Source organism: Botryllus schlosseri, chromosome 6 (genome assembly GCF_051294905.1).
Source record: "Botryllus schlosseri isolate E-star chromosome 6, Bs_hap1, whole genome shotgun sequence".
Taxonomy (NCBI): Eukaryota; Metazoa; Chordata; class Ascidiacea; order Stolidobranchia; family Styelidae; genus Botryllus; species Botryllus schlosseri.
Window position 1 is genome coordinate 19699135 of NC_137241.1, and position 20754 is coordinate 19719888.

The 20754-nt window shown below is 39.3% G+C and overlaps 3 protein-coding genes across 3 annotated transcripts in view; all 3 read right to left on the reverse strand.

Annotated features, from left to right (window-relative positions):
* The window catches only part of LOC145441419 (receptor-type tyrosine-protein phosphatase epsilon-like), a 251311-nt gene that overhangs the window by 204052 nt on the left and 26505 nt on the right, over positions 1–20754 (reverse strand). The gene's annotated exons all lie outside the window — the stretch shown is intronic.
* Positions 1–20754, reverse strand: part of LOC145441422 (receptor-type tyrosine-protein phosphatase alpha-like) — a 131428-nt gene that overhangs the window by 90015 nt on the left and 20659 nt on the right. The gene's annotated exons all lie outside the window — the stretch shown is intronic.
* LOC145441782 (uncharacterized) lies at positions 14591–19691 on the reverse strand. The gene is made up of 3 exons (XM_080319724.1): positions 19119–19691; positions 16517–17215; positions 14591–15253 (listed from the first exon to the last, which is right to left on the reverse strand). The coding sequence occupies exons 1-3, from the start codon at positions 19689–19691 to the stop codon at positions 14675–14677; spliced, it is 1851 nt and encodes a 616-aa protein (XP_080175850.1). The 3' UTR covers positions 14591–14674.

Consider the following 20754-nt stretch of genomic DNA (forward strand, 5'->3'; position numbering starts at 1 on the left):
TCTGAATGACCCGCCGTGACTCGAGTTGGCTCCATAATATTACTTTACTTTACTCGGACTGGAAGGTCATAAAAATGTGGAATGGTTCGTACCTCATAGAAAATTTTTCGAATCGATTGTCAAGTCATCAAATATTCTACTTCAAAAATCAACGAGATCAGTAATAATGCTTTATTTACTGAATTTCATTTCCGTCCACTTTCTCTGTGATCAGTACGATCAGAATCGACATTACAGAGAAAACATCTTCGGAATGGCTGTAATTGCCGTCATAACAAACTTGACTGCCAATATATAATATCATCGCAAACTGGTACCCCGCTGGTTGTTAAAGATATATATTTGTCCGACGCGTTATTGGCTCAGTCATAGTTCCCGGTGGTCGGTATTAGGCCTACTGTATACTGTTAGGGTTTTTATCAAATTCTATATTCTTGGAAGTCATATCGAGGTCACGATCTCACCTGCGTCATAACGAACAAGCGAGCAAGGTCTGTAATGGCGGAAGCTGTATAGGAATTATTTCAAACTGTTCTATGTTATTAACTGCGGTGAAATATAGTAATGCCAAATTGCAAAGTATAGTACAAACTACTGCGTGCGCTTCAAAGATTTTTCATAATCCGCATAAATCTGAACACGAGGCCGGTGGTGAAGACCCGACCATGGCCTCAGTTTAAGAGATGAGATCACTTGGTGGACATGGGCAAGAACTCATGAGATGATGACACCGACGGTGCGAATATACCTACGGGTTGGCCAGCAGCGACGCCAACGCAATTATTTCTGTCATCGTTAGTCAATTGTGTTAGCATTGGGCTGTATTGTTTGACATCAAATTCCAGCGAAGAGCTATACCTACAAGTAATATAATAAAACGTTTAATGTTGATATACGTACCGATAAAAATCACTCAATCGTTCCGCAGGTTTCTGCTGTGAGTATATAGTCCGTGTACTTTGTGTGCGTGTGCACTGTACACAGTTTACAAAAGTTGAGTCAGCAACATTTTTAATAGCCAGCTCTCAGCTTTACAGCAAATTCGATATACTCATAAGGGTTTACTCTTATAGCCCGCGCTGGCCAAAATAGAGCATTCGACAGATTCGATTCCGATCATGTCATGCATAGTGTGAATTGCTGAGCTTAAATATGTACTTTAATACGATCGCAAAGAAAATAACGTCGGGTACAGATGTTTTTTCATTTGTTTACCTTAACTATGGCATTGAATTCGGGATATTGGTATGGGCAGATCACTATTCAAAATAGCCGTATCTCCGCGTGAACATGCGTAGAGCCCCGCGTCCCGCGTTTGGTTGCAATGATGAAACCAATCGAAGTTGCAAGATGAGAAATAGTGTAATTTAGGGTTACCATATTTCTGTATTCCAAATTACGGACACTAATTAGCGCCCACTACTGGATTTCAAAATGAGTTGTGACGTCCCATTAGCAAAGCTTTACTCATAGACCAGAGGTGGTCACTATCCGGTTTAGGAGTATGTGGCTGTGTGTTGTGTAACCGGGACCGAAACCACTTTTTTCATCCCCTTCCCTCCCAAATAAACAATGAGTTTGAGCCCAACATAGGGTAATCGATGCCACTTTCGGGAGGGGGGGGGGTTGCTGTATGATTCTATATGCATCTGGTCGTTAATTTTTTTTGAATGAATTCTGTCAATAATATTGGTTGTTCCATATATTACTATATAGTTATTATACTCTCCGCCCACATGATCAGAGTTAGCGGTAGAGCTGGTGGAGGATGATGAATTCGAAAATACGGGGAACGTAATTGTACATCGTTAAGCCATGTTCATGTCCCAACGATAAGACTCTTTATCAGCCTTATGCCGGTGAGCACCGCGGAGCTTTAGAAACACGCCACATCCAGTGGTTTACAACCTTTTATGGTCGCGACTCCATCTCCAATTTGAAAATGTTCCGTGGCCCAAATCAAAATTTGACGAGCTGATTACTAAAAGAAGTCAGCCCCTTTGCCCAGTCTTACTCGCGGGCTATTTTGGATGCTGATTACGATCAACATGTTCGCGAACCTCAGAATAAAGGCAAACGACCCCCACGTTTGGAACCACTATCTTTGAATAAAGAATTTAAACTGCCTGAACGATATCTAGGAATATTCCGTTCTCGTATAATTGCGATTAGACTTATTCCAGTAAATGAAGGTTGTTTTTATATATATTTTATTGCAGTTTTGGCGAGGATGGTAGTCCCCACATTAAAATTAATAAATATGATATTAAATCGCGCGCAACGCGAATAAAAATGTCATGCATCAGCATAAATATTCCCCAAAATAATGTTTTTATGCTGATTTCCGAAAACATTATGAGGCTACGTCAAAATTCCGGACACTTGGCATATTTTAGAACTTCCTCCCGGACGCTACTTTGAACAGTGAAATTCCGGACATGTCCGGGAAATTCCGGACGTATGGCAACCATAGTGTAATTTCAACAATTCATATAGTTCTTTGTCGAACGGTGTGTATGATTTGGTAATTAAAGAAAAAGGACTCTTACTAGCTCAGTTTTTCTCAACCATTTCTAGCTCATGGACCAGTGGACCTTCAACATTTGAAATCAACCCAAAATGTAAAGTGTGCAACAGTTTTTATGCAATATGGTACTATGAGCCGCACGGAAACACCTGGCAACAGCGACACCTGACTATACACAAAATGACTGAATCGAAAACGGTCGATCGCGTACTGTGCGGCTCGGGGAGTCAGCTCACTGAAGACAGCTTGCACTTCAAGTCAAATCGAACATGTTCTCAGGGCTAACGACACCGGACAGCGTTACTGAGCTAGCGAAGTTCTTCAACATCGTGCGCAATCACTGTAAAAAATATTATATCTGGCGGACCGCCAGAAAAGTCATTGCGGAGCAGTGGTTGAGAACCACTGCACTAGTCGATTCGAATCATTGCGATTAAAACTCGACTCTGGTTTGAGTATCCGAAGCTCTGTAGTATGACTGACGACCAGAGTTGGATCAATTACATTACTTCAGTTCAATTACAATTACAATTACAATTACTCCCTTGGATGTTTCATTTACATTACAATTACAATTACTGAATGCTAAAAATATCAAATTACAATTACAATTACAATTACTAGTAAACGTGTAATTGATTCGTTAGATAGGTGCTCTTTGACAACCGTTGCGACGTAATTAGCAACAATCTCATGCTATTCATGTTTCATTCACGACACGTACAATACCATATAATTAAAATAACCTCGAACGTATTCAAACTATTCCTAATCATGAGTATTGAAAACTACAAGCACAGAAACAATTTTAAAGCGACGATCAACAACCAAATGTGTGAGCGACTAACAGCGAATAGGCCAGTGGTCGGGAACCTATGGCTCGCGAGCCATATATGGCTCTTTTGGGTATAAGATATGGCTCTTTGCCAAATCGTTATTTTTGTACTGCATTGATCTCGAATTACAAACAACGTCATAGCTGTCCACGTTCTTGATTGGTAAGTATAGCTCTGTGTAGTAGCGGCGATAACATGTAGGCGAGTAGTGCAACGGTTATGTTACCGCCGAATACTTTGAAGATTGAGAAGTCGATAATTATTGAGATTTTCGGAATCAGTGTGACTATCGAATGTGACAGTTACATTCGATAGTGTGATAGTCACATTCGATTAATATCAGTTATTATAAATTCTAAGCTACTTATGATGAATTGCGTTATCAGTGATGAGGCTTGGCCCGTCCGCGCCTTACCTCTCGTTTCGAGCTTTATTTTCGAACAATAAATACCAGTTTTCACACAGAAAATATTGCGAACTCGAGGAATCCCATGTGGTGAGTTCGAATTAGTGCTACAATGACGTCACGAATTCTCAATTGTGACGTAACAGTTGATTGACATGTATGGCTCTTTGGTAGTTGAGATGGAAAAAATGGGGCCAATATGGCTCTTCGGACAAAAAAGGTTCCCGACCACTGGAATAGGCTATAAGACAGTCAAGGAAATGTAATCACACGAATACTCAGAGCTGAGCAAGGAAAATGAAATGTAATTGGTAAGGCGTCAGCGATAAGGATGATACCGACAAGGTGTTTAAAATTAAAAATAAATGCAAAAGGAAAGAAGCTCCTGATAACTACGAATTATAAAAGTTTGGTTCGCATTTACATTTTCACTTGCTCAAAAACTGTTAGATTGCATTTGATGAACATAAGGGTTCGGAAAGTTTCTGGCCCCGGTAAATATGGTCTAGATTGGGATAACATCTGTACAAATGCGTGATCAAGTTTGATGAAACCTTGGTAGAAAACTTGAATTTCTTTTTGCAATTGTCACAGCAAGCCTCAGTACTGGTAAAAGATCTAAAAAACTATGACCATGGTGTCGGAAACGGTTCAGCACAGGTTTCAGAAGAGTTTATTTGCTGTTCATCCATTTTTGAAATATTAAGATTTACTTTAGCCCACTGCATGGTACTCAAACTTTTTTTAGATACGCCCTTCTTTGTAACAGTGAAATATTTCGTACCCCCTTGTTGTCATATCACACAATGAAACCAGAATGTTAGCTATCCCTACATATAGTTTGATGGCATGGACGGTTATGACTAGTGCCATTTTAATACGACCTTAAAAATCAATAAGACTTTATTTTTTGGAAAATATGACTTTATGTGAAACAACCTCACTCACGTAACTAAAGAGTGAAACATACGCCACATACCAGTAATGCACATTCAGTTTTATTATAAACAACTGTTTTAGTACAGTTTCATGTAGGGTGGAAGTTACGATTTCGACATAAAAATGACTTTAGTAGGGAAAATGAGCGCTCCACATACGCTGATGTGGGTTGACACTTCTGCAGTTTTGCTTAATGCGCTGGTCAAATATCTTCTCTTTGTACCTCTATAATTTGTTTCACATCGTTTTTGTCCAATCGCTTCCTACTATAATTTTTGAGCTCAAGCGGATCTTTTCCGAAATCAAGGGCATTTAGATCAGCATGGGCCTCTTTGATGGTGTGCGTACAACTTTCCTTTTTGAGTATTAAATTTGAAATATTGTTATAGTGGAAGCAAATTGACCGACTAGTCAACTTTGAATCGTTGACTGAATTTTTGACGCTCTTTACAATAACTCCTCCACCTTCCTATGCGTTGAGTATTTCTTTCACTTGTGGAAGTCTCTCGGCATAATAATGACAAGCATTCAACCAGCTACCCCAAGGAGTAACTATCTTAGCTTCTTAGTGCCTAATTGCTTCACCGCTTAAATTAGTACTTTTTTATTTAAAGTATACAATGATATGACTTTATAACTCAAAAATATGACTATATTACTTAAAAAGCTGATTTATGACCTAACCAGCAGGATAGGACTTTATACGGCTTCATAACTTTCCTAATACACCTCATAAAGACGCGGTTTTTCCGTTAAAATTGATTTCACGAGTCACTGATGTATAGAAAAAAAGTATGACTTTGATAACTAATATATATAACTATAGTTCACTGTTGATGAGAGAATTCTCCAAAGTGAAATTCGGACTATACACAGAGCAATAACTATGAAATCGAGGTAAATCGCGCCAAGCGCGGAAATTTTTTCGGTTTACCGGAGCTTCGTGCCCCCCTTCAGATGCTTTCACGCCTCCCCCTGGTTTAGCCTATATTGTAATTCACGAAGTTTTCTGTTGCTACTGAAGTATGGGAACAGTTTGGCATGGCTGAATTATCTAGTGGACGAGGCACTCATAGAACACCGATGTATATAGTCTAATTATTTTATGTTGTGTTTGCTAGGTTTCAATAACAATGTAATTGATATTGTATTTAGGCAAAATTTTTATCAAATAATATTACAATTACACAAAATAGACATGCTTCAATTACAATTACAATTACATGAAAAATTGTGATTATTTACATTCAGCTCAATTACAAATGACAACTCTTTTCCCAGATCGATCAGTAATTACCTTCTGGCATGAGTTACTTTAGTACATAATTAACTTTTTAATATACGGGTCAAAATCAAAGGAATCTGTCACACGATATCACAAACTTGGCAACAGGAGTTAATAGCACAGGCTGTGTTGAAATTGTTATGATTGAAATGGTACGATTATGAAAGGATTGGATGAGAAAGGGACGCTGAAACCAGTTATTTAATAGTTGAGGAGAAAACGGTCGAACATTTCGGGGACAATGCACTGATTACAGAGCGGGGTATCTGAACATGAACAGACTATTCTAAATAGATGAGCGTTAAGCCTACTGTGACCGGAGACTGGAGACGGAGACGGAATATTATGACTTCAAATGGCCATTTTTCATGTATTGAGAGGAATTTTGTTGCATCGCAACCATGAAAACGTTTACATTGCGTCTCTTTATCTTCCCAATGTTCACATGCATACAGTTCCTGCAGTTCCTGGCGGACGAGTGATTTCGCTTCGCCGATGGACACCTCAATAATCTTACGATGTGTGATATGTAATAGGGCTTATGCGTGTTATCGTATATAGTAGTGGTCCAAAAACCTCAACTTGCGAATAGCGAAAAGGGCAAATTTGGTGCCTATGCCTTTCACTACACCGATGGTATACTTGAATTCTCTCAACTTCGTAGCTACGGATCGTATTAAAATTCGGCTAAGCTTCCTTATCAATGAAAAGGCCGTAGGTTATTGCATCATTATGAAAATATCAGTTTCTCTGCCCAAGCGGATTCTATTTTTACGCAAGAGAGTTCCGAAAACAGCAGGCCATATCAGCTAGCAAGCTTCTGTATCTGCTGTTACAACTATTAACTATTGTATCATGACATCTGGAGAAAAATGAGCGAATAAGTGGCTTATAGCTTAAGTAGCTTATAATTCGCCATGCTTTGATCAAACGAACTGCTATGACTTTGAGATGTCAGCAGGAGAGCCTGAATTGCGCCGCCGGTCGGATAATATGCTGATTTCTAACGCAGACAGGTGCTTGCGAGAATAACCACCACGGATTGCGGGCTGGAAACGGCCAACCCCTACTTTAACTAAATAGCTACCCGTCTGTTGATTCATTTAATGGACTGGCAAGAGATAGGAAATTTGATAAAAATCAAAGATTTTGATTCATCTCCTATTGCAAATAGTAACATGGAGCCTATGTTCTTTCCTTATGACCTTATCTCACTCCAAAAACACCAAAATATTGCAAAACATCAATTTACCGGGCACCCCATAGTATTTTTCACAGCGAAAATATACATTTTGTTTTTGGTCCTTGCTATTATTATGATATTCCTTATTCACAGCAAAACTGGTGAATACATACATAATATGGGGACCAACGCACCCCCAAGGAAACTGGCGAGAGCAGAGTAAACTTGGAAAATTTCACTAATGAAGTAAAATTGTTATTCTTATGCAATACATGAAGAGGTCAGATTACAGACTTGCGGTAGAAGAAGAATTGGTAAGGGTTGCAGAGGTAGAAATGATTGAAAATGAAGAATCCAAATTACAGAAATTAATCCGTGATTTACGTGTAAAAGTGTGATTATAGCTCATTGATGCAATCAAGGTCTTCCGAATACTATGCACAGTGTCCAATGACGTGATCTGCTAGATCTTGTCGAATTGAACGTTTTCCGGAATCTGATGGATATGTCTCATGATTTCTTTGCTTACGACCGCTGTAGCACCAATGACTATCGGTACACTGTTTATTTTGCATTGCCACATTTTTTCAGATTTCATTCTGAGTTTTGGAGCTCAGCGCATTTTAATTCCTGCTGTATTATGTTTTGATCAGGTGGGACGGCAGGTTCGATGAGTAATAATAATAAAATTCATGATTATGATTATTTGTTTATGAAATCACGTTATAGTGCTTAAAAAAGCGTGGGTCCTTTCACCACAATCCAATCAATCTCGTGATCAACACAAGTTAATGGAACAATTTTTTAAAATGTCGTTACATCACTTCATCACGAACCATAAATCATAAAAACATATAGTATATTTGTTGGTAATGATTCAATCAAGTTTTTTCGCAAATCTAATATTTATACCATATATCATACGAATCGTTTTTGGCCCAGGTACACCATGTCCTGAGTTACAGCGCGGCAAACTTTTCCAACAAAAATTTGAATTTTAAAATTTCAAATGAAAATATTCGAATATTCTATGAGTTGTGCATAATCCGGCGCTTCTTCGACATATCCCCGAGATCGAAATTTATAAACGGAAAAATAAATTCCTTTTTCGTGTTGGGTACGGAATGTTATGGTTGGAAGTGGGTTAGGGTTATTGTTGGGTTAGGGTATCCCAATATTAGGGCTGTAGGTAAGAGATATTAGGATTGTGAGTGAGAGATATTATTGGGTTAGGGGAAGACAGATATTAGGGTTGTGTGAATGACGAATCTATTAGTGTTGGCCGTGAGGGATATTAGGGTTAGGGTGATAAAATCCCTGAACTAACGTCCGCAACCCACAACCCTATTATATTTTATTCCCCAACCCTAACATCCGTCATCCTCCAACTCTAATATATCCCATTCACGACCCTAATATCCCTCCCCAACCATGATATCTCCCACTCACAATCATGGTATCCCTTCCCACAGCCCCAATATATCCCACTCACAACCGTAATATCCCTCACCCACAACCCTTATATCTCCCACTCACAACCCCAATATCCCTCCCCACAATTTTAATATCTCCCACCCACAACCCTAATATTGGGGTACCATAGCCAACACCCTAACCCTGACCCACTTTCAACCCTAATATCCAGCACCCACAACTCAAATCCCAGACAACACGAAAATTTTTCCGTTTACAAATTTTGATATGTTTGATCTCGGGGGTATATCGAAGAAGCGCACACAATCCTTCAATTTAGTATAGCATAAGACTATCCTAGAGCAAATCAGAAAAAGGGCATCACAATTTTGAGAATTGGCATTCAGAGTGTCAGGACACTTTTTCTCCTTTCAAATCAAAATTCTGCCGAGTGTAGACTTCAATTTCTGGTATTTTGTTGAGAGCATAGCGACACCTAGACTTGTGACAATTTCATGATGATAGAGAATACGACCGCGGGCTGGCGCTGTTGACCTGCCAATCCGCTAAAAAGGGATTCAAATGCTACCAATACATTTCTTTTTACTAGACAAAGTTAAGTATTTTGAATTTTATATTTCAGCATCAAAATCTGTAGAACTAGAAGTAGATTACAAAAATAGGTGTACTTGAGCTTTACATGGTACAGTGACATAAAGACGTTTGTCAACCGAACAAATATTGTAACTATTTATCTGAGATCCATTTGAAATAACGCTGAGCAATGAGCATGTTCTCGGAAGAGAATTACTGCTTAGCATATTTTTCAAGAGATAAAATGGCATCATGATGCATTTCAACAGCTCTGGTCGTCTCCCCAAACATACTTATAATGACTCTCCTATTTTTGGATGACAATCCTGCATAAAACCATCGCTATAATTTGTCACGATGAGCCTTTTCAATACTCGCCCATCCCGAAGAAATTACCATACTCAAAAATAAAGTAGAAACTTAAGTAGTGTTATGGGAATCGTTTGATACGCACCAATCACAGAGCGCCACGTCATCCTAATGGCCACGCCTACAGGACGCCCAAAGCCACGTCACCCTAATTACCACGCCTATATGACACCCATTGCCACACCCAAATATTCTAATGTTTTGCGAATTTCAATATCGATTTTCCATGTGTATTTAGCAATATGTATTGAATAACTTGCTTCCGGGAAATAAATAACATTCATTATACGTTAGATGATTAAATTCCGAGACTTTATAATAACTCGCTTTCGAAAAATAAAATATGATTCAGATTATACATAAGTTTCGAAAACTGTGATGTCTATGCAAGACTACATTCGCCACATATTCCATTATGTGTATTGTCCCGGATATTCTATTATGTATATTTGGATTAATGAACGTGCTAGATATGTTTTCGGCCATATAACTTTACCAAAGGCCCATTGCTTTCAGACTATCTATGTTCCCGACACTGCGATCCGAGTTCTTTCGTTCGATCTGACCGTTTTGTTTGATGTAGCGATCACTGGCTTGTAGTATATACGATACGAGCGGAAGGTCGGGATTAGGAACAACAACGCACAGGCAGTCTCACACACTTTGCTGCATCTGAGCTTCGTACTAATACATGCATAATTTTTGCATGACGAGAATACGGGTAATACGGTCAATAAACGCCGGAGGCGAGTCATTTAAACCTTGTTGCTAGATAATACCACTTTCGGCTACAACAAAGTTGCCCTGCAACAAAAAATAGAAGCCCTAATGATCATGCAGAGTAAAGTTCAATTATACATCGAATTATTCGAATAGAGTTGTGTAGGTATGAAGTGAAATAGAACGGAGTTTACGCAAAAGTTGCTATTGATCATAGACCAAGCTTGCTTTCAGAGCTGGAAACTAAATGCATATGAAAATTTACCTAGGTTTTCCCCACACGCATCAAATGTAGGCCTACTCAAGTGTTTATGAGGTGGCGAATAGTTCGAAGGTTGTTGGCATGTAAGGACGTCACATAGAATTGTGGAGTTTTCTGTAAACTATAATCCAGTGATCTATTTTCAATCACTATATTTTTCATTAATCTAAACTTCGCAGTTACGCTTTCTACAGTTTACACATTTTACGACTTATTTTCTTTAGACCCATACAAGCGATCCCCAATGTCGGGGCTATGGAAACAAATCAAGCATGCGTACGTAAATCTTGAGCTTAGATCACCGAGACTCTTGTATGCAACTAACATTACAGACAACCATTCGACAATATTCAACTAGCATTAATGCTTTCGATATAGTGCATCATGTACAGCGACACGCTGATCAATTCAAATTCAACAATGGGATCCCCCGCACAATCATGAAGCCCGATTTGCGTTGAATATTAACGATACCAACAAATCGGAAGATCTCTTTTCCCTCTACATCTATGATAGAGGTACCATTCCATTGACTACGAATAACTTGAGATTCTGCGGGATTGAAATCGCAATCAAATAATATGAGAGTATCTTTTCCAGCTTTCAGAACTTGGACAATCGTATCAGGACTATATCGCAACACCGCAGTATGTGTGCGTGCAAAACGATACACAGTTATTTTTAGTGCCATCCGTACGACTTATGTTCAACTTGCAGTGCAACTGATGATTTATTTGCGACCGATGCATTAATGACTTTAATACTATGTACTTTAAATTATCCACACCTATGAGTCGAAATGTTGTTAAGTAACTCATGTTTTCAGCATAACCTAAAAGCAAAGTGGACGAATTTCCATGTTGATCAAATACCCCAAACACTGCTTGCTTTCATAGTTAGTAATTAAGCGCATCACAGAATTTACCCAAAAAGTCGGTACTCCGAAAATTTTGTAAATTAGAGCTTTTGGCGTTGGACTTAAGTTCAAATGAACAAGTGTTCACGTAGGTTCGAGGTCTGAATGAGTCTTTTAAAGCATATAGAAACGAAAAAACTAATCTAAAAAATTTACGAAGTTTGGATGCGGCATATTTGGGTTTTTTAAAAATTATTTATACCCACGATTCGAAATATTGTTAACTAACTTATGTTTTCGACATAAGATAAGCGTGAAGTGTACAAATTTCGATGTTGCGCAAATACCCCAAACTTTGCTTGCTTTCAGAGCTGACAACTAAATGCAAGACAGACTTTACGCATAAAACTTATACTTGAGCACTACGAAATGTACAAGTACTTACCTTTACACGACGTTTTTTGTAAAATGAATACTAATTTTATTAAAAAAAAAATAAAAAAGAGCGAAAAACTACATTTTATCCCGGAACGCAACATGAGAAATCGTTTCGATAATATCCAACATGGTGGTTCACTTCGAGGGTAATTTGTAAAACTCAAATATTGCATGGTAGGACTTCGGAAATTTTCGATTTATGTTTGCTATTTTTCAATTTCGTTAGTTCTCCGCCTTCAAATATCATGTTATACAAATATTATGTATAAGGAACAAGTATAAATCTGACTATGTTGTTGCTATTTACAAAATTACCTCCCTCAGTAACCAATTTCGCGTAGACTATGCAATTTTGTAAGGTATATAGAAAACTACTTTTAAACTGTTACACTTATACTGCGAGTAGCGTTACACTGAATATTAAGTTGCTATTCTGAAAATTTTGCCATGTTATTAGTTTAAAAACTTATACTTCTGCACTACGAAATGTACAAGTACTCTACCTTTACACGACGTTTTTGTAAAATGAATACTAATTTTATTGAAAAAATAAAAAAGAGCGAAAAATTACATTTTATCCCGGAACGCAACAAGAAAAATCGTGTGAATTTGTAAACTACTTATTCATGACATAATAATAATTCTACATGTACACTTTTTCACATTTTATAACACTTTTAGTCGTACTTAACAGTTTCAGTTTTAAATAAAATTCGGAATATAAACTAATCGAAAAATTCGGTAACCAATTTCGCGTAGGCTATGCATACAAATGAGGAAAGTTACATCAACGCGTGTTAACTAGTTGTATCGAGTTATCGAATGATTTTTTCCTTACATCAAAACAACTAGAATGTGTAACTACATTGAAAATCGTCCTAACCCTTTACACACCAGCGATAAATCGTACAAGCAACAAGTTTCGTGAATCGAGTTTTTAAATAACGTGAAAGTATCACACCACAAACTGCGCTAGCCTTCAAAGTTGATAAGTAAACAAGTACTTGCACTCCATCAGAATACTAAAGTAGCTTATCGCGTATATGTACCCAATACTAAAGTGTTTATGATTTCAGATCGCTTCAACTTCATCACATTTTCAGTATCAAACAGAAGTATAGACCTAGAATGCTAACTTTCTTCGTAAATAGCTACTTCTAGCTTAATTTAATGGATTTATCTGAGATCATTGCTTTACTTAATCTCTCCAAAATGTGCATTATACAAGTACGTCACCATCGAATCCTTCTGGCTAAAACTATCTGGCAGTATAATTGCGACGAATACTCGAGTACTAATTTTGAAGTAGCTTAGGTATCTAAATGAGCTCTAGGACATTGTGATTATGCAGCATACCAAATTTCATCACACATTTCATGATGGAACATTTTAAAAACTAACGCAGTTCTTTAGCAACTTTTGTCTAAATCTGTTTCGGTAGCGTGTACCTGTACATAGTCAGCTTTATTAACGGAATTACCATGCTAATATGTGACTCCTCACCTTGAAACTTGGTACGTAGTTGTAGGACATTGTGATTATGCAGCATACCAAATTTCCTCGCGCATTTCATAATGGAACAACTTTAAAACTAACGCGGCTCTACATCAACTTTTTTGCGCACATCTGTTTTGCGGGACCGTATAGCACGTACCCATACATAGTCAACCTTAATAACGGAATTACCATGCTTAACGTTGAATCCCAACTCGAAACTTGATACGTAGTTGTAGGACATTATGGCAGTGCACCATGCTAAATTTCACCACACATCTAATGATGGAACACCTTTAAAACTAACGCAGTCGTCTACCGACTTTTACGCATATCTGTTTTGCGCGAACATAGCATATACCTATACATAGTCAATTTTAATAGCAGAATTAGCATGCTAAACATTGAATTCCCACCTTGAAAGTTGGCACGCGGTTACAGGACATTATAACAATGCACCATACCAAATTCCGTCGCACATTTCGTGATGGAAAAACTCTAAAACTAACGCGGCTCTACATCAACTTTTTGCGTACATCTGTTTTGCGGTCCCATATAGCACGTACCCATACATAGTCAACTTTAATAACGGAATTACCATGCTTAACGTTGAATCCAAACTCGAAACTTGATACGTAGTTGTAGGACATTATGGCAATGCACCATGCTGAATTTCATCACACATCTAATGATGGAACACCTTTAAAACTAACGCAGTCTAATACCGACTTTTACGCATATCTGTTTTGCTTGGACATAGCATATACCTATACATAGTCAATTTCAATAACAGAATTAGCATGCTACATTAAATTCTCACCTTGAACGTTGGTACGCAGGACATAATAACAATGCACCATACCAAATTTCGTCGCACATTTCATGATGTAACACTTTTAAAACCAACGCAGTTCTATACCGACTTTTGGCTAAATCTGTTTTTCCGTAGCGTAGGACGTACCTATACATAGTCAATGTTAATAACGGAATTAGCATGTTAATAATCGACTCACCAAATCTCAGCCTGAGCTATGTCTTGAAGCCTACGGGACTCTGCAAATTGTTTTGATTTATTCTGTCCGTTTCAATTTAAGATAAGGAAGCCCATTTCACTCAATGCATCGATGCCTACGGTACTCTACAAAATTTTCTGATTAATTCTCCCTATGCTTATTTATCACAAGAAAGATGATTTGACACCTAAAGTACGAAATACTTTTTCGCTTGAGCTAAGCCGCAGCGCCTGGAGTGGAATTTTACGGGGTATGTTGTTGTTGTATGTGGGGTTTATGGTGCTTAACTACTAAGGTCTTGTGCACCAGACCACGTCGAAAATATTATATCCGCAAAACTTAGATTAATCGGGTGGCTAATACGAATTCAATAACAGTCTGAATTGTATATGGACTGGATAATAGGGCCCGTACTGTCATGTCGACATGGTTCCGTCTTGCCGCACTCTTCAAATATTGTCTCTGAGAAGCATATACTGGGCACTCAATCAGAAAGTGTTCGACGGTCTCTTCGGCCATGCACGTGCGACACAGGCCATCTTCGTGGCACTTTATACGATAAAGATGCGAATTCAGCCGACAATGACCCGATTTCAACCTCAGGATTATCGAGGAGTGCCTTCGTGAAAAATTCAGCGGCGCAGGAATTTCTGTGATGGGTGCGTGTATTCTGTAATATGCTGACCCGTCATGTGACGAATTGAAGTATTCAATCCATTTCTCGCGGCATATGGATGCTATGAGCGTTTTCACTTCTGGAACAGACAGTTCGACCGATTCTTCAATGTCATCTGCGTGATCCGTGGATGCAGCCGCTCTTGCTAGTTCGTCAGCCGTTTCATTTTGCCCAACTCCCATGTGGCCAGGGATCCATATCAAATTTGTCTCCACTCCTTTTCTGTCGAGATCTGCGCACAACTGAATAATATCATATATTAGTTTGTTATTAGTAGAGCCGGCGTTAATGGCTGTAAGGGCACTTTGACTGTCCGATAGGATGGCGAGTTTTCGAGAACCTAGATTTTCTTTTGCCCAGGTTAAGCCACGCAGAATTGCAACTAATTCGGATGAGAATACTGATGAATATTTACTAAGAGATTCGCTGTAATAAAACTGAATTTCTTCGACTACGAAGGCTGCACCACATTGATGAATAGTTTTTGACCCATCGGTATATATTTTGACATGGTTCGAGTACATTTCTGTGATGTAACGATTACACTTTGACATGGCAATTGTGGGTAGGTCAGACTTTACATTTCTTGATTTTAGGTGCAAATCTATTCGACAACATATTTCCTGCCATGGCGGGAGAGGAACTACTACTTGGTTCTGTAGATTAATTTGCATGAGATTCGCATTTCTAGTTTTCATATTAAAGGTCATAAATAGCGTCGAGTCCGGGAAAATTTCGTGCCAAGAATCATCAATTACTGTTGCGCACGGGTGGTTCGGCAATGACGCTATAACAGTTCGATAATTGTAGCATGCTTGCAGATGCCTTATTGGTATGGGTGGTTCAGCGCAGTAATGTTGAAGAGCGAAGGCTGGAGTACTCTTCATTGCCCCGTTGCATATCCGTAGAGCGGTATTCTGAATTTTTTGGATCGAATTCATAACATATAAGGGTGAAAACAAATACGCTTCGAATCCGTACTCGATTACCGATCGGATCATAGATCTGTAGACCGCTAGCAGGCAAGGCGTGGAGGCACCCCATGTTGTGCCGCTGAGCATACGTAGTAAGTTCATTCTTTTTAGGCATTTTTCGACAACAGCATCTTTGTGCAAACGATAAGTCAGTTTAGAATCGAAAATAATTCCCAAGTATTTACAACTTTTCTTTATTGGTAGTTCTGTCATACCTATTGAAAATTGAACAGGTGGTAGTTTTCTACGTTTAGTGAATATTATTGCAGCAGACTTCTTGACATTGACCCGCAAACCCCATTTTTTACACCATTGATAAAGGTTGATTAACGAGTTCTGCAATTTTGACGAGATTGTCATTACATCTAAGCCAGTTTCCCATAGGCAAGCGTCATCCGCAAATAGATTGATACTAGTATCGATTACATCGGGGAGGTCATTCATCATAACCGTAAAAATTATCGGACTGAGAACACTGCCTTGTGGAATCCCATTATCTAAGGAAAACGAATCGGATAAGCTGTCACCTACCCGAACTTGGAAAGTACGGTTACAGATGAATGAATAAATCCATCTCAGCATGTTACCAGAGATGCCCAGTTTGTGGAGCTTGAAGATGACGCCTTCTCTCCAAACGGTGTCGTAAGCTTTTTCCAAGTCTAGAAAAGCTCCAACTGTAGATCGTTTGTTCCAAATGCCTTTGTAGATATCGTCATGCAGGGCTAAAATACAATCTGTGGTAGAGCGTTTAGTCCTATAGCCGCATTGAACTGGCGAAATCTGTTTTGTACTCTCTAACCACCAACGTAGTCTATTAGATATCATCCTTTCCATTATTTTACACATATTACTTGTTAGGGATATTGGGCGATAAGAGTCCGGATCACTAGGTTTTTTGTTTCCTTTTAGTAACGGTATGACTGTTGAGTGACGCCAGCTGGCAGGACAGTTTCCATTACTCCACGTAGCATTGAACGATGAAAGCATACGGTCGAGACAGAGTTCGTCCAGATTGTTGATCATCTGATAACATACGCCGTCTGGTCCCGGAGATGCACTTTTTTTCGCTTTCAGCGCTTTCTTCAATTCCCTCATTGTGAAGGGATTATTCATGTCTGAAGCTTGATCGGTTTGTACCAATATCGGTTGAAGCGTTTCTCTTTCGAATGCTTTCCGTCTGGCCACAGATTCAGAATCGACGTTATCATCGCTACTGAATGAGGCGAAACGCTAATGCATTTGCTTTGTCCTTATTGCTTGTAAGTATGCGATTTCCAGATGTAAGACTACTAATCGTATTCCATGATCTGGATCCGGACATCGATCGGACGGCTCTCCAGACCTTGGATAACTTTGTTGTACTGTTCAGAGATAAGCAAAATGATTCCCAGCTGGACTTTTTAGCGGATTGTATCACTCTTCTAGTTTCCGCTCTCTGCTTTTTGAACGCTATAACAAGGTCAATGTGAAACGAGGTCTTCATTTTCAAATAAGCAGCCCGTTTCAGACGGATAGCTCGGGCACACGCTTCATTCCACCAGGGAATGCTACATTTTCTATGTGGTTTCGTGACTGGAATACTGATTCGAGCTGCTGCGATTATTGCTTCTGTGATGTCTTGTATTGTCACGTGCTCTTTATTGCACAACAGAGAGAGATTCCGATTAGCTGACCATCGAAATTCGGACCACTTTGCTTTGTGTATAGCCCAAGATTCACAATGTTGCGCCGTCACATTTGCTGAGATCGAAATATGATTGAAGATCAAAAAATGGTCACTTCCTAGAAGATGATCCGTGACCACTGTCTCAATCTTGTGTCCTATGTCTTTGGAAGCAATTGTTAAATCAAGCAGTGATGTTGCGCCAGCGTCATACGATATGTTTAGTCTTGTTCCTATATTGGTGTTTATGACTACCAAATCTTTGTCTTCTAATACCTCATACAGATGTTTTCCATACCGATTACCATCCTTAGCACCCCACAAGGAGTGGTGTGCATTGAAGTCGCCCACCGCCACGAATTTAGAGTCACAGAAAGAGAAACACGTTTTCATAAGCTGCAGAGAGACTGCTTTATTGGGTGGTATGTAGATATTCATGATGGCGATTTCATCCAACTTTATGAGTTGCGCCTCTATCGGGGAAATATTGGGAACTTCGATTTCGTGGTGGCGTATATTTTCTTTCACGAACAAACAAACTCCCCCGCCGTGGATGTTGCGGTCTTTGCGTATTAAATTAAACCCAGGAATTTTCGGAACATATCGGCTAATCAAGTGTGTTTCCTGTAAGGCTATGATCTCGGGCGCTTCCAACATACAATTTTCGAGAAAATGTTTCAATTCGTTGAGTTTACGATACAAGCCTCGACAGTTCCATTGCACTATATTGAAGATGTCGGTGTATGCTCGAGGACAATGTTGTCACCATGATCATGATCATGTGCGGATTGGTTGTTGGTTCTCTCTTTACCAGCCGATAGATCCATCGGGTTTTCACAGTTCGATGATACCCTCGACATTTCATAGTTTTGAGTCGCCTGATCACCAAAACAATTTTTTGGCACCGATATTCCTAGCTTTTCACCGGCCGATTTTGCAATAATTTCGTCTATGCGTACCTCTTGACCTGCTCCAAAACTGACTATTGTGTTTTTGATGACTTCCGCTATAAAATTGAATAATGATGCCAGAGGGATGGTTACCAGATTGCCATCGGAACTTGGACGAGGACTGCGCGAACTATTTTCATTGGTAGGTGCGACACCAGCACTAGCGTTATCGGAATTACTTTGTTCGGCGCTGCCTGCACTACTGACATGGAGTGACTTAGGCAAGGGCGGAAATTCGGTAGGCGAGAAGGGCTGAAGACTTTCAGTATTCTGTTGCTGTTGTCTGTCTGGCGCTCCAATAATTGACCCCCGTTTTAGCCATGATTACTTGGATTCTAGCTTCCTGGCGGTATCTCGGGCAGCCCGTGTAACGAGCCGAATGAGACTCTCCACAATTCACACACCATGGATTATTCTCGCATTTATCAGCGTCATGTCGACTCCCACATTTCGCACAACGTTGAGCACTGCGGCAATGCTTCGACTTGTGACCAAATCTGTTACAATTAAAACATCTCACGGGTGGCGGATTGTAAACCCGTGTTCGAAATTGCATGTACCCAATCCTCACTACAGTGGGCAGAATTGTAGACGCGAAACACAGTAAGACCGATTTGTTATATTTAACCTCGTCATCGGATTTGTAAGAGAATCGCCGCACGAATGTGACGTGTTGTTCTGTTAGCGCTTCTCTAATCTCGTCGTCCGACATTTCAAGCGGCACATTCGTTATCACTCCTTTAACCTCAGAAGGTCTGACTATATGGCGTTCGGTTTTAACCTCGATTGGTGTCGACGTGGTACCTAAATTATCGCAAGCGAGTAATTTCTTGACCTGATCACTGTTCGCGCATTTGACTAGAATGTCCCCAGAAGGCAGTATTCTGATATCACTGTAGTTGCCACCAAGCACTTTGAACAGAGCCTTATTAATAGTTAATGGATTGCATTGCCGCATAGTTTTCTTAACTCCTTTGATGATTACCGAAAGATCACCATTAACTCTATTTAAATCTGAAGCCATTTCCTTCGACGCGGGCCCTTTCAACTCCGAATTTGCGGAACGCTTATGCGCTCCGCCACTTCCTGGCATTTCACGGTTTTACCTAGTATAGCTGCGGTTATTGTTGAATCTATAGTGTCTAGAAACCGATATGACGATAAACTGCAAACACTTCCCTAAACTTTGACTTATCTTTGCGAATACGGCTGAATCGACGTTACCGATACAGGTACTGCGATAATGCGTCCTCTCGCGACGACGATCAACACTCGAATCTTACGGGGTATGTAGACTCATTTCGTAGGGCTCTATGCCATAGGAGCATACTTTACGCTCCAATTCGATTCCCACACATTCCATATAATTACTAACAGAACCATTGAGTACCAGCCTTGACATTTTCCGTAGTACTAGATGGCATGTATACAATTTCATGACATCCGACAGTACGACGAAGACTATCAAAATATCGAAAGAAGCCCTCTATTCTTTTCTGTAATAATCAAGGTTTTATCATGACTTCCCTTCATATAAACTCCAGCAGAATCACTAATAACCTCTCAAGTGTACTCAATTTACTCTAATTTGATACTCGTGTACCAAATCCCCATTTTCCGCAAGTATGATAGAGAACAGAATTAGCATGCTACATTAAATTCTCACCTTGAACGTTGGTACGCAGGACATAATAACAATGCACCATACCAAATTTCGTCACACATTTCATGATGTAACACTTTTAAAACCAACGCAGTTCTATACCGACTTTTGGCTAAATCTGTTTTTCCGTAGCGTAGGACGTACCTATACATAGTCAATGTTAATAACGGAATTACCATGCTAATAATCGACTCCCCAAATCTCAGCCTGAGCTATGTCTTGAAGCCTACGGGACTCTGCAAATTGTTTTGATTTATTCTGTCCGTTTCAATTTAAGATAAGGAAGCCCATTTCACTCAATGTATCGATGCCTACGGTACTCTACAAAATTTTCTGATTAATTCTCCCTATGCTTATTTATCACAAGAAAGATGATTTGACACCTAAAGTACGAAATACTTTTTCGCTTGAGCTAAGCCGCAGCGCCTGGAGTGGAATTTTACGGGGTATGTGGACTCATTTCGTAGGGCTCTATGCCGTAGGAGCATACTTT

What these genes read in the sequence shown, in the direction of transcription:
- LOC145441782 (XM_080319724.1), bottom strand. Translation starts at nt 19,691, where the DNA reads ATGCCAGGAAGTGGCGGAGCGCATAAGCGTTCCGCAAATTCGGAGTTG. An exon ending in GGGTTTACAATCCGCCACCC is followed by an intron (nt 17,216 to 19,118) that starts GTGAGATGTTTT and finishes CAAATGCATTAG; the next exon opens with CGTTTCGCCTCATTCAGTAG. An exon ending in ACCGTACTTTCCAAGTTCGG is followed by an intron (nt 15,254 to 16,516) that starts GTAGGTGACAGC and finishes GATATTATTCAG; the next exon opens with TTGTGCGCAGATCTCGACAG.